Source organism: Phaseolus vulgaris, chromosome 3, assembly GCF_000499845.2.
Source record: "Phaseolus vulgaris cultivar G19833 chromosome 3, P. vulgaris v2.0, whole genome shotgun sequence".
In the NCBI taxonomy this organism is placed as follows: Eukaryota; Viridiplantae; Streptophyta; class Magnoliopsida; order Fabales; family Fabaceae; genus Phaseolus; species Phaseolus vulgaris.
The window spans coordinates 36,043,323-36,056,866 of NC_023757.2; the positions used below are offsets into that span (position 1 = coordinate 36,043,323).

Genomic DNA, 13,544 nt, shown 5'->3' on the forward strand with positions numbered 1-13,544 from the left:
TCTGCTTTGTCTATGCAACCGTGTTTAAGAAGGTTAAGCTCAGGTTCCCCTTTACTCGCTTTGAGAGGGAGCTCCTGACCGAGCTTGATATTGCCCCTGCCCAGCTGCATCCCAACGGCTGGGCGTTTGTCAGGGCATACCAAATTGTTTGTGCGCACCTAGGCCATCCAGCCTCTGTAGATGTGTTCTTGTTTCTGTTTGAGGCTAAAAACCCAGGGGATCGCCTATGGGTAGCTTCAATGGGATTGCTGGGAGATCCATCCTTTCCATCTTCCAACAATCTTTCAAGGATTGGAAGGGTAAGTTCGTTCGTGTTTGCTGTAATGATCAGAATCCCACACTTCTCGATGGGTTCCCCTTGTACTGGGTTGACAAGGGAAAAAATGATTCCCAAGATCATTTTCGGAAAGCTAGGAGTCCAGAGAAGATGGGGGAGCTCGATAGAGACTTGTGCAACTTCTGAAAAGAAGTTGCCTCCACCAATACTACCTTACCCACCCCCTCAATCATCAAATTCGAATTCTATGAGGATCAACAAGACTTTTACATAGGTTTGTCCCTCCACTCTATCTAGATTTTTCTTTCCTGTGCCAAGTCTGCTTTACTTCTTTATCAAACTCGTTCGTATTACACTGTCCTGCGCTCACTCTTGTATTGCTAATTACCTGTATCTGTAACTGGATTGATTTGTGAACATTGATCACTTCGTGCAGATATAATGTTGGGGAAAGATCATATGGCCAGACTGCGTTCTATAGTCAAACGCCACAAACTCGCTGCGGGTTCTCAAACCGTCCCGAATTCTGTAGCGGAAGCCGCCGTTGCTCGAGGCGAGCTTCCTCCTGTGGGCTCATCTTCCCTTATCGCCCCTCCTGCCCCTGCGAGAAAGAAACTGCCACCAAAGAGGGCCAAGAGGAAGAATCCCACAATGGTGTCGGATGAGGAGGATGACGAGAGCACTGAAGATGGACTTATCTGTAAGAGGAACAGGGCAACCGTCACCGAGCTACCCGCAAACGAGAGTACAGGCCCAGATTACGCAGAGAATCCCCCCAGCGTCTCCACACCCTTTGAGAGCACTGGGGATGCTCTACCATCGAACACCTCAGCTGCTGGAGGCGTTCTGGAGCAGACTGCGGACATTCAGTGGTCTCCCCTGCCTGTAGTGGAGCCAGACGTGTCGCCGCCACGTCCTGATGTTCCCCTGGTCGTCCACACTTATGAAGGTGGCGGCGAGAACCAACCCTCGACTCCTCTCCCAATCCCTGCTCTTCCAGCCCCTGTCGAGGAGGTTTTGAAAGCCCACGCCGCTTACCTTAGCGCTATGACTACCGAGTGTGTAGAGAAACGCCTTTACCAGACGATGGGCGAGGCTTTAAGGGACTCCTTGAGCCAGTGTTGCGAAGGACCAAGTCCAACAACTTAAGCGTGATCTTACGATGCGGGGATTGGAGTTTTCGCGATTAGAGAATGCTCTGAAGGACGAGTTGCGGAGCGAACGTAAAAACAGCGCTGAACTAGACAAAAAGCTCAATGCCAAACTCTTAGAGGTCACCGAACTCGAGGGCAGACTCGTGCATCAGCAGGAGAGGATAGCGGACCTGGAGGAAACTCTCAAGGATAAAAAGGCCTACGCGGATGAGCTCGAGGCCCAGTCAATTGAGAGGGAGGATCTGCTGGGTAAAACCGAAGCTGACAAGGATCAAAAGGCCAAGGATCTGAGCGAGAAAGATAAGGAGCTGAACGAATCTGCAGCAAAGCTTGCCCAGGCGCTTGAGGAGAACGAAAAGCTGAAGAAACAAATTGAAGAACTCGACCTCAGCGCCGCAAACGTTCTGACTTCCGGGTTTGGCGCGGCCTTGGAGCAGTTCGCTTGTACTTACCCCGACTTGGACCTCTCCCAGTTCTCAATTTGCCATGAAGTGGTAGTCGGCAAAATTGTACCCTCAGATTAACGTTTTCATTTGACGTTTTGTTTAGAAACATTCTGGAAGACTTACATATTCGACCTCTGTCTATGTGCAGCGAATCTGTTTGTAATGACTTCTTTCATTCGGACCGTGTTAACATATGCACATGGTTTACCTTTTATCTGTTGTGCGATCACTTGATAACTTGGTGGGCTCTCACTTAAGCCAATTAACTTAGCGCAAACTGATGCTTAATTTTCTGGCAATCAACTTATTTTAAACAAACGGTTAGTCTATAGCAATAACATTTGACACGAAATTACTTACTGAGCAGTAGGCGAGAGTCATTTTTAGTATTTGAAATCTCGCTTGCCTGATCTGCCAAGTGACATGTGTATTTCTAGGTCATCGCCTAAACTGGGTTGGCCTGATTCTGCACTGAGGACTTTCGAACTTGCCTCAATTTGCTTAATCGAAGAGGTCTTGTATTCTGTTCTTGCCTGAATTCACTCTGAGGTGAGAAGGACTTTATCTGGCCTGGACTCGCTCGACGGCGAGAAGGACTTTATCTGGTGCCTCAACTTGCCCGGGGGCTACCTTTTCCCTGGATGCACTGAGGACTTTTAATCTCATCTTGCCTGAACTCACTCGAGGGTGAGGAGGACTTTATCTGGTACCGGGGCTAGCTATTCATACTTGAGGAGGGGGCGTCCCGAAGGAATCCTTTAACCCCTGCTCAAGGACTAGGCGCCCGGGTTTGAACTGTTATCTGGTACCGGGGCTAGCTATTCATACTTGAGGAGGGGGCGTCCCGAAGGAATCCTTTGACCCCTGCTCAAGGACTAGGCGCCCGGGTTTGAACTCACACTGGACGTACTTGTCATCTTGCTCTGAACTCTCGCCTATACTCATTCTTGGCGAGTAGGACTTCTCATTCTGTTCTCGCCTATACTCGTTCTAGGCGAGTAGGACTTAAAACTTAACTTTCACCTCCGATTGCCGGGTGGTGACAAGGATTTAAAAACTTTATACTTGTGCTTCCGATCGCCAGATGGCGATGAGAACTTAAAATCTTTATACTAGTGCCTCTGATCGCCGCTCGGCGATGAGGACCTAAAGCTCATATTACACCTCCAATCGCCAATGGGCGAGGAGGTTTACAACTTAACTTGTGCCTCCAATCGCCAGGCAGCGATGAGGACTTATACCTTATCTCTCACCTCCGGTCGCCAACTGGCGATGAGGGTTTACAATTTTATACTAGTGTCTCTCATCGCCAAGCGGCGATGAGGACTTAAAAAACTTTATGCATGCGATCTGAATCTGCCCTAAATTACACAAGGACGACAAAGTCTTTTGTTTAAAAACTTAAAATGATAATCATGCAAACTCAATAACTGGGAAAACTTAATAGACTCGAACTTTCTTTATTGGGTGGCCTCATTAAAAAACCCTCCTTAGGGAAAAAGAGCGCCACCTTTAAAAACTGTTTTCACTTAACTGTTCGAGTTAACTGCTACTTACAGTGCTTTAACTGTAATAAAACTTGAGATGGGTAGCGTTCCAAGTGCGAGGAATCGCCCCTCCCTCCAGTGTTTCCAAACGGTAGGCGCCGTTCCCGAGTGCTTTAGTTATTCTAAACGGTCCTGTCCATTTGGGTGACAATTTATTCTGCATCTCGTATAGGTGGGCCTTCCTCATTACCAGGTCGCCATCTCTGAACTGCCTTGGCCTTGCCCTAGAATTGTACTTGCGCTCGACTCTTCTCTTTATTGCTTCAACCTTTACCCTTGCCTCCTCCCTGACCTCATCCAGCAAATCTAAGTTCATCCTCCTTTCTACATTCGAGTCTTCCGCCACGAAATTCTGGAATCTCGGCGAGCTTTCCTGGATTTCAATTGGGATCATCACATCGCACCCGTACACCAAGCTAAACGGGGTTTCGTGGGTTCCTGATTGCTCAGTGGTATGATATGCCCATATTATACGGGGAACTTCCTCAGCCCAAGATCCTTTGGCCTTCTCCAATCTCCTCTTCAAACCTCTCAGTAGAACCCGATTAGCTGACTCCACCTGCCCATTCGTTTGTGGGTGTTCCACAGAAGCGAACACCTGTTGAGTTCCAACATCCTCGCACAGCTTCTTCAACAGGTGACTTGCGAACTGAGTCCCGTTATCTGATACCAAACGCTTGGGCACACCAAAACGACACACAATATTCTTCCATACGAAATTCTGAATCTTGTGCGCGGTGATCTGGGCTACTGGTTCTGCTTCAATCCACTTCGTGAAGTATTCGACTGCCACAACCAAATACTTCATCTGCCTAATCGCCAATGGGAAGGGTCCCAGAATATCGATTCCCCATGTGTGGAAAGCCCAGGGACTGTAGATTGACTTTAACTCTTCCGGAGGCGTCTTGTGCCAATCGGCGTGCTCCTGGCACTGCTTGCAACATTGGGCATATCTCTTGCAGTCTTCCCTCATTGTCGGCCAATAATAACCTGCACGGATGGTTTTTGTCGCCAAGGCTCGACCTCCGATGTGACTCCCACAAATCCCCTCATGGAGCTCGGCCATAATTCTCGTGCACTAAAAGGGAGTGTGTGAACCCAAACCTGTACAACTCGCCATCGATAAGGGTGAACTTGCTGAAGTTCTTTTTTTACCTTCCTAGCTTCCGTTGGGTCCATTGGGAGTACGCCATCTGCCATGTAGCGCTGGTATGGCGTTATCCATGTGTCTGGCTCGTGGACGGCGCAAACTTGCGTCATCTTTGCCTCTCCCACTGGATGCGCTCTAACCCTTGGCGTCCTCAAGGTCTCCTGAGATAGAGACTTATGACCCCTCGCCATCCCTTCCCTTGACTTGCAGACTTGGAGAACTTGGTGGTCCATCACGAACGCTCGAGGTGTCTTTAGGGTTTCTTGTATGACAGTCCTCTGCCTGCCCCCCTTGCCCGAACTGGCGAGCTTGGCTAGCAAGTCAGCTCGGGCGTTCTGCTCTCTTGGCACGTGCACTACTTCGAACAAAACAAAAGACCTCCTCAACTCCTGCATATACTCCAGATAAGCTGCCATCTGCGGATCCTTAGCCTGGAACTCGCCAGTTACTTGGCCTGTGATTAGCAATGAATCGCTCTTGGCCATCAGCACCCTTGCTCCCATATCCTTTGCCAACAAGATACCAGCGATCAAAGCCTCATATTCTGCTTGGTTATTGCTGGCATTAAAGGCAAACCTTAGGGACTGTTCTATCAACACGCCGTTGGGTCCTTCCAGAATTATCCCGGCCCCACTACCCAACTGGTTAGAGGACCCATCCACTGAGAGCACCCAACGAAAACCATCTCCGGCGTTCTGCACTGTTTCAGAAGATAGCTCGACCACGAAGTCAGCGAAGATTTGGCCCTTGATCGGTCCTCGGGGCTCATACTTGATGTCGAACTCCGACAACTCTACCGCCCATTTTACCATTCTTCCAGCCACATCTGGTTTCTTTAGAACCTTCTGGATAGGTAAGTCGGTCATCACCAACACTGTAAAACTCTGGAAGTAATGGCGCAACCTCCTCGCCGAAAACACTACTGCCAGTGCTGCTTTCTCCAAAGTCTGATATCTCACTTCTGGGCCCTGCAACACCTTGCTGACAAAATAAACGGGTTTCTGAACTTGATCTTGGTCCTGGACGAGCACCGCACTCAGCGCCTTCTCGGTTACGGCGAAGTATAACCTGAGGGGCGCTCCCATTTGAGGTTTGCACAGAACCGACGGGCTCGCCAAGTACTCCTTGAGCTTCACGAAAGCCTCTTCACACTCCTTTGTCCAGACAAACCTATTATTCCTTTTCAAGCACTGGAAATACGGGTGACCCCTCTCTCCACTAGCAGACACAAATCGCGATAGGGCGGCCATCCGACCCGTGAGCTGCTGCACCTCCTTAACCGTAGCAGGGCTCCTCATCGCCAAGATGGCCGCACACTTGTCAGGGTTTGCTTCGATCCCTCTTTCGGTCAAGAGAAAACCTAAGAACTTTCCTGCTTCCACGCCGAAAATGCACTTCTCAAGGTTCAGCTTCAGTTTATATTTGGCTATCGTAACGAACAGCTCATCCAAATTAGCGATATGCTGGTTTTTTTCCAGGGATGTTACGACCATATCATCAACGTAAGCTCGTACGTTCCTCCCAAGCATAGGTGCAAGCACTTTATCCATCAGCCTCTAGTACGTGGCCCCCGCATTCTTCAGCCCAAAAGGCATCACCTTGTAGCAATAGCACGACTTCTCCGTCATGAAAGGCAATTTTTTCCTCGTCCATGGGGTGCATCTTAATTTGGTTGTACCCCAAGAATGCGTCTAAGAAACTTAACAACCTACACCCTGCTGCACTGTCCACTAGGGCGTCTATACTGGGCAAAGGATAGGAATCCTTTGGACAGGCTTTGTTTAGATCTGTGAAGTCGACACACATTCGCCATTTCCCATTGCTCTTCTTTACCAATACAACATTGGCGAGCCATTCCGGATACTGTATCTCCTTGATGTGGCCTGCCTTGAGGAGTTTTTGCGTTTCATCTCTGATCGCCTGTCTCCTTTCTTCATTGAATTTTCTTCTTCTTTGTCGGACTGGTCTGACTTGAGGGTCCATTGCTAGACGATGACATAAAAAATCGGGGTCGACTCCCGGCATATCCGAGGCAGACCACGCGAACGCGTCCAGATGCCTGCCTATCACCTTGGCGATCTGTTCCTTGTCTCACCGTCTAAAGTTTTCCCCAACTTAAAAGTTTTGCCGCCGATCTCCCTTTCGAGCCAATCTCCAACTGGCCGAGGCCTCTTCTCACTAGCGAGCAATGCTCTCACAATGCTTGACTCCCTGGCGGCTTCCAGGCAGTTTTCCTCCTCCTCTACTCCAGCGTTGCTCTCAGACCTCGGCTCGACATCTTCCATGGTGACGTCGCCCTTGGTGGTTGCTTCCAATGCCACATCCATAACCACGTCGCCTTCGACGTTCCCCCTGACGCTGCATCATAGCCCGTCGGTTTTTATGCTCATGCCCTGCACCAAGAGGTGGTGTTGTGGTCACATGGCACACTGATCGCCTGTTCTTGAGGCTGTTTTCGTAGCATCTCTTTGCCTCCTCTTGGTCAGATCAGATGGTGACGATCACCCCTTCCATTGAAGGTAATTTGACCTTCATGTGCCTCGTGGAGGGTACAACTCCTATCCTATTGAGTGTTGGCCTTCCCAATAGGATATTATATGCTGAGGGGGCGTTCACGACAAGGTATTTGATTTTTTCCGTGCGCGAAGCGGCCCGATCTGTGAACGTTGTTCCCCTGACTTCGACTTGATCACCCGCAAAACCGTATAAGCAGCCCCTATATGGCCTCAGTTGGTCCGTAGATAATTGTAGCCTTTCGAAAGTCGGCCAGAACATCACGTCTGCCAAGCTCCCTTGATCGACCAAGACCCGATGAACTGTCCTCCTTGCCGTGACGAGCGAGATCACAATGGGATCGTTGTCATGCGGCACAACATCCCTGAGGTCTTCCTTAGTGAACATGATGTCCACATCGGGAGAATGGTCCTCAAAAACTTCCACTAACATTACGGACCTCGCATACCTTTTACACTGTGACGTAGTACACCCGCCACCCGAGAACCCACCAGCTATGGTGTGGATTTCACCGAGAACGGGCGCCTCATGCTGCTGCCCCTCACTGCCCCCCGGTTGCGAGCCTGATGGTCGTCCCGCCTGTTTCTCCATCAAGTAATCCTTCAGGAAACCATTCTTCACGAGCTCATCCAACTGATAGCCAAGCGCCAGACAGTTGTTAATATGGTGCCCGAATGCTTCGTGGAATTCGCACCATGACTCCTTGCGAGGTCCCAGCACCTTGTCAGCTTTAATCGGCGGCCTCAACCTGACGGCTATGCTGGGTACCGCAATCAGATCTTTGAGTTCCATCACGAAGTTGTGCCTCGGCGGCTTGCTTCTCTCCCTTCCTCTACTCTACCCTTAGGTTGGGTCCTCCGTGGCTCGTAAGCACGTTTTCTGTCAAAGTGTTTTCTTTCTGTGACGGCTTGGTGAACCCGAACAGGTTGCGTGCGTATTTGTGCCTTGGGACGCGTTGGCGCAGTGGTTGTGCATTTCTCGTACGTTTCACCTTCGGAGGCAATATGTTCTACCGCTTGTCGCCTTATCTCGGCGAAGGTTTTGGGGCGACTGCGGTAAAGCGTTTTACTAAAAGATCCGGGACGCACCCCCTTCTTGAACGCGTATACAATCATGGGTTCCTCCTTGGTGCCTACTTTCACTACCTGTGCCCCAAAGTGGCTTATGTATTCTTTTAGCGTTTCGCCTTGGAACTGCTTGACGTCGAAAAGATCGTACGAGACTGGGGCGGGAGTTTTGTTGGCCAGGTACTGTTCTCTAAATAGTTGTGAAAGTTGCGCAAAGGACGTGACGTGGCCCTCTGGGAGGCTGATGAACCAATCCATGGCCATCCCTGTCAAGGTGCTCATAAAAAGCTTGCACCTAACGGCATCTGAACCGCCTACCAGCAACATCTGTGTGTGGAACGCCGTGAGGTGTGCTTCAGGATCCTCCATTCCCGTGAAAGTCGCTTTGGGTCCTGTGAACGTATTGGGGATTGCCGTCTCCAAGATTGCCTGTGAAAATGGTGTTGTGAATTCCCTGGGTGGGGATGCAGCCTCCGATTCGTCTCTGCCACGCCATCTATGGCGTAACTCCTCGTTGGTGCGGTGGAGTTCCTCGCTTCTTGCTTGAGAGGCTGTTAGGTCCGCCTGCATGCGCTCCTGTTCTACTTTTGAGGTTGCCACTGCGTCTTGTAGCCCATGCACCATGGCCATGAGTTGCTGTAGGGTCATCTCTTCACTCCTAGCGCGTGCTGGTCGGGTGGTCATGGCTCTCTGGGGATCCTCTTGACTTATTCTGGAATCTGGAACTGAAAGCTTGTGTGGTGGAACCGATGTTTATATCGGCCCCACGGTGGGCGCCAGATGTTCTGGCCGGTTGACCTGGGTCGTCTTTATGCGTGGCTTGTTCTAACGAGCTAGGGCACCTTCGTTCTGCCTCGTCTGTGTGTACCTGAAAAAGAAGAACAAAGGGGCACCCTTGCGGCTGTTTGCACTCCGACGCTCAAGTCAGCTAGCGAGAAACACCAAAGTAACTAGAAACTGTATAGTAATCTCAACAACTGGAACTGTGTGACTAAACTGTGTGGCCCTAATTGCCTTGTGCTCACAGTTGGGTGTGCCGTCAAGAACAACTAGGGACTACTGTTCTGAGTAACTTTATGAGAACTAGGTTAAAACTCATGCAACTGTGAAAACGTACCTCACTAGGGTTTCTTCGTGCCCTTTATATAGGTGGAAACTAGGGTTTACCTTTGGGTTGCTTGCTATTATCTAGGGTTCCTTGGAGAAGGTCCTTGCGCCGCTACTCCTGGGATCTGAGCGTATCTGGCACATGGACTTCCCTTATCTAGAGTGCAATGATTAACCATGTGGCCGCTTGGGTTCTAACTTGGGCGCCGTATCTCTTGTGCCATCATACTATTTAGGTGCCCTAATTAATCACGTGTCATGCATGCAGCCTTCCTTGAAGATCTTTTATGAGTACGTGGGCATAGTCACGTGCCCCTTTGACTTAATCGTTTATTCTGCACGGAGGGACCCACAGTGCCGCCACCCAACTTAGGGTTATCCCATCATGTGGGCCCCCCTTTCTGTGAAATGCTTACGTCATGCGGGTTGACTCTTCGGGCGATGTCTTACTCAAGCGATGTCTTACTTAGGCGACGTCCGCTTAGGCGATGTCTTTCTCTCGGATAGTGACACGTCTCGGCGATAACCGACTATGCATATGCAGAACCCTGCTTCTACATACGACGACTATGTTGACTTTTTGACCACCTACCTTTCTCTTGTCAACGTCATCACACCCGATGACCTGGTCGGTAAATCATCGTTATTTGATACTTTGTTTATGGCTTCTGTTTGGTTATGGGTCTTGGGTCGATCCTTGGTCATTTAGATAGGAGGCCGATGTAAATGAATAATGTAAAGGAAATAGCATAAGACGGGGATTTTGATTATATAGCATTAACCAGACAGTAAAGAGAGAATCATAACGGTAGACACGGGGTTAAGACTAACTCCATATATACTAGGTAAAACCTCACATATAGACAAATCAAAAATTAGGTTAAGAGCACACTTGTTCTTGAGTACCTTGAATGTTCTGAGTTTAGGTCGTTTATTGGCCTGTCTAGAACATTTTGGCGCCCATTATGAGGTTAGGTAAAACTTTTCCTACCTCCACAATATATATTTAAAATTTTCCTTATTCTATACGTAAATTAAGTTGAGTATTTCATTGAGATTTATGTTGATTGAAAATAAAAGTGTTTATTCAATATACTATATAGGGTGTACAAGTTTGAAATTTGTAGGAGCATGATTTGTCCAATACAAAAAAATCGATGTTGATCATGGTGCCAAGCTGATGTGATTCCAATAGCCACATAGAACAAGATTCTTGACACTTTGAGGAATCACCTTGAGCTGGAAAATGTAGAGGCACTTTCTTAGAAGTTGGATCATGGTTCTAAGATCAAGAACTCACCAATAACAAGTACCAAATCCCAAACTCATTTGGTTGAACCAAATATTGTCAAATTGAATCAACATAGGCAAAAGAAAAGAAGAGACCGAACAGAAATTGAAACAAAAACAAAAGAGCCGAACAGATTTAAGAACAAATAGAAAATAGATGCTGGAAAAAGGAATAGCCGAACCAAAACATGCTCAAGAACACAAGACAACAAAAGTAATTGAAAGAGAAGAAAGGAAGGAGAAGAGAATGCTCATGAAGATGGAAGATAGGTTGGATGATCACGCCACTAGAAGTATGGATGCTCCTAGATGAGTGTGGAAGCCGCCACTTGAGGAAACCATGGTCCTTCAAGATAAGACTAGAGTAGAAGCACAAAAGCTCTCCAAATGCTCACTCCAATTTTGAGTATAGTTTCTTTAGATCAAATTCAAATCTGAATTTTACAAGGAAGGCACCTCTATTTATAGCCTAAGGTGCTGAAAAATGAAAGCTAAACAATTCAAAATTCCCTCCAAAAGCCATCTAGAACCGGCGCTAATTGCCAAGCAAGGAAGGTGTGATCCCTTCCTTTACTTTGGCACCCCCTATTCTACTCCTACACCTATCTACTAATACACCCCCCTAAAGCTCCTATTTAAAAACCTAAAAGATGCTATAACAAAAAGAGGTTTCTAAGGTTTCCCTCTAAGCACCTTCAACTAAAGACACTACAAAAAGAGAAAATAAATGTCCTCTAGCTCCCAAGGCTTTGAACATGCTTCTTGTAATCCTTTGAGGTGGACTTTGACCTCCATGGGCGTCCTCCATTTGTGCCTCCACCTCTTCTTGAGCTTGATGAGTGGCCTCCATGTTCTCTTGGGCTTGATCTCCATCATACTCCCCGAGTTGGAGAGAATTCGACCACGAATTCTGGAGACCTACAGAAAAAGGAGTTAGATCGCTGACATTAAAAGTATGACTACCTAAGAATGTATCAGGCATATCTAACTCATAAGCATTGTCATTAATCCTCTTGAGGACTTGGAAAGGTCCATCCCCTCGAGGCATTAGTTTGGACTTCCTTTGAGTAGGAAAACGATCCTTCCTCAAGTGAAGCCAAACCCAATCGCCCTCATCAAACAACAATGCTTTTCTCCTTTTATTGGCAAGTTCAGCATACTTGCCAACCTTCTTCTCAATTCTCTTCTTGATGTCTTTATGCAAAGTTTTCACAAAAGAAGCCTTTTCATCCCCATCTTTGCACAAGACATCGTCAAGAAGGGGAATAGGAAGAAGATCAAGAGGTGTTAGGGGATTAAACCCATAGACCACCTCAAAAGGAGAATGGGAGGTGGTAGAATTTACTACTCGGTTATATGCAAACTCAACATGGGGTAGTAAATTCTCCCACACTCTAGGATTCCCCGAAATAAAGCATCTCAATAGTTGTCCCAAAGTTCTATTCACCACCTCGGTTTGACCATCAGTTTGTGGGTGGCAAGTGGTAGAAAATAAAAGCTTAGTTCCAAGCTTGCCCCACAAGGTCTTCCAAAAGTGACTCAAGAACTTAGGATCTCTATCGGACACTATAGACTTAGGAATCCCATGCAAGCGAACCACTTCTTGGAAGAAGAGGTTTGCAATGTGGCATTCATCATCCACTTTGTGGCAAGGAATAAAGTGAGTCATCTTTGAAAAACGATCCACTACCACAAAAATGGAGTCCTTTCCCTTTGATGTCTTGGGTAAGCCTAAGATGAAATCCATAGATATATCTACCCAAGGCATTGAAGGGATAGGAAGAGGAGTATAAAGACCATGGGGATGCATTTTAGATTTAGCTTTGCGGCAAGCTATGCATTTATCACACAAACTATGAACATGTTTATGCATATGAGGCCAAAAGAAATGTTCATGCAACACATCCAAAGTTTTAGCAACCCCAAAATGTCCCATTAAGCCCCCCTCATGAGCTTCTCTAACAAGAGATAATCTAATAGAGCATTGGGGAACACAAAGACGTTTTCCCTTAAAAAGAAAGCCATCTTGAATAAAAAAGTCTTTGTGTCCTCCCTTAAGACACTCTTGATAGAGGAGAGAAAAATCAAGGTCATCATGATAAAGTTCCTTAATGTGATCAAAACCAAGATATTGAGAGGTTAAAAGATTTAGCAAGGTGTATCTTCTAGAAAGAGCATCCGCCACAATATTTATTTTGCCTTGCTTGTGTTTGATCACATAAGGAAATTGCTCAATGAATTCCACCCACTTAGTATGCCTCTTGTTAAGTTTGTTTTGGCTTTTCAAATATTTAAGAGATTCATGATCACTATGTATCACAAACTCTTTGGGAAAAAGATAGTGTTGCCAAGTAAACAAAGCCCTAACAAGTGCATATAATTCCTTATCATAGGTGGAATAGTTGAGATGACTTCCCTTCAATTTCTCACTAAAATAGGCTATGGGGTGGCCCTCTTGAAGGAGAACAGCCCCAATACCTATGCTTGAAGCATCACACTCAATCTCAAATGTCTTAGTGAAATTAGGAAGGGCCAAGATGGGAGCATTAGTCAATTTTTCTTTCAAAGTATCAAAAGCATTTTGTTGTGCTTCTCCCCAATGAAAGACCACATCCTTTTTCACTATGTCATTGAGTGGTGCGGCAATGGTACCAAAGTTTGGGACAAATCTTCTATAGAAAGAAGCAAGCCCATGAAAACTTCGGACCTCATTCAAAGATTTCGGTGTAGGCCAATTTTGAATGGCCACCACCTTGGTTTTGTCCACATGGACCCCTTTACAACTCACAACAAACCCTAGGAATTCTATATGATCAAGAGCAAACATACATTTAGCAAGGTTAGCATACAAATGTTCCTTCCTAAGGGTTTCCAAAACTTGCCTAACATGCAACCTATGGTCATTCAAAGATAAGCTATAAATGAGAATGTCATCAAAGTAAACCACAACAAACTTACCAATGAAAGGTCTAAGAACATGATGCATGAGGCG

At 47.0% G+C, this 13,544-nt stretch overlaps 3 protein-coding genes across 3 annotated transcripts; all 3 read right to left on the reverse strand.

Annotated features, from left to right (window-relative positions):
- Positions 1-3,717: 3,717 nt before the first annotated feature.
- LOC137805595 (uncharacterized) lies at positions 3,718-6,901 on the reverse strand. Its single transcript, XM_068605535.1, has 5 exons — positions 6,670-6,901; positions 5,458-6,000; positions 4,580-5,274; positions 3,953-4,100; positions 3,718-3,797 (listed from the first exon to the last, which is right to left on the reverse strand). The coding sequence occupies exons 1-5, from the start codon at positions 6,899-6,901 to the stop codon at positions 3,718-3,720; spliced, it is 1,698 nt and encodes a 565-aa protein (XP_068461636.1).
- Positions 6,902-7,061: 160 nt separating this feature from the next.
- LOC137805596 (uncharacterized) lies at positions 7,062-7,880 on the reverse strand. The gene has a single exon (XM_068605537.1). It carries the CDS (start codon positions 7,878-7,880, stop codon positions 7,062-7,064), a length of 819 nt encoding a protein of 272 aa, XP_068461638.1.
- On the reverse strand, positions 7,880-8,839 carry LOC137805597 (uncharacterized). Its single transcript, XM_068605538.1, has one exon. It carries the CDS (start codon positions 8,837-8,839, stop codon positions 7,880-7,882), a length of 960 nt encoding a protein of 319 aa, XP_068461639.1.
- Between the last annotated feature and the right edge of the window lie 4,705 nt (positions 8,840-13,544).

Bases quoted from the DNA above. Each gene is read 5' to 3' on its own strand.
- LOC137805595 (XM_068605535.1), bottom strand. From the start codon at position 6,901: ATGGATGTGGCATTGGAAGCAACCACCAAGGGCGACGTCACCATGGAA. The intron at 4,101-4,579 runs GTAAAAAAAGAA...GGTGTGCCCAAG, and splicing joins ACCCAACGGAAGCTAGGAAG to CGTTTGGTATCAGATAACGG. The intron at 3,798-3,952 runs GTTTGAAGAGGA...ATTGAAATCCAG, and splicing joins TAATCGGGTTCTACTGAGAG to GAAAGCTCGCCGAGATTCCA.
- LOC137805596 (XM_068605537.1), bottom strand. From the start codon at position 7,880: ATGGAACTCAAAGATCTGATTGCGGTACCCAGCATAGCCGTCAGGTTG.
- LOC137805597 (XM_068605538.1), bottom strand. From the start codon at position 8,839: ATGACCACCCGACCAGCACGCGCTAGGAGTGAAGAGATGACCCTACAG.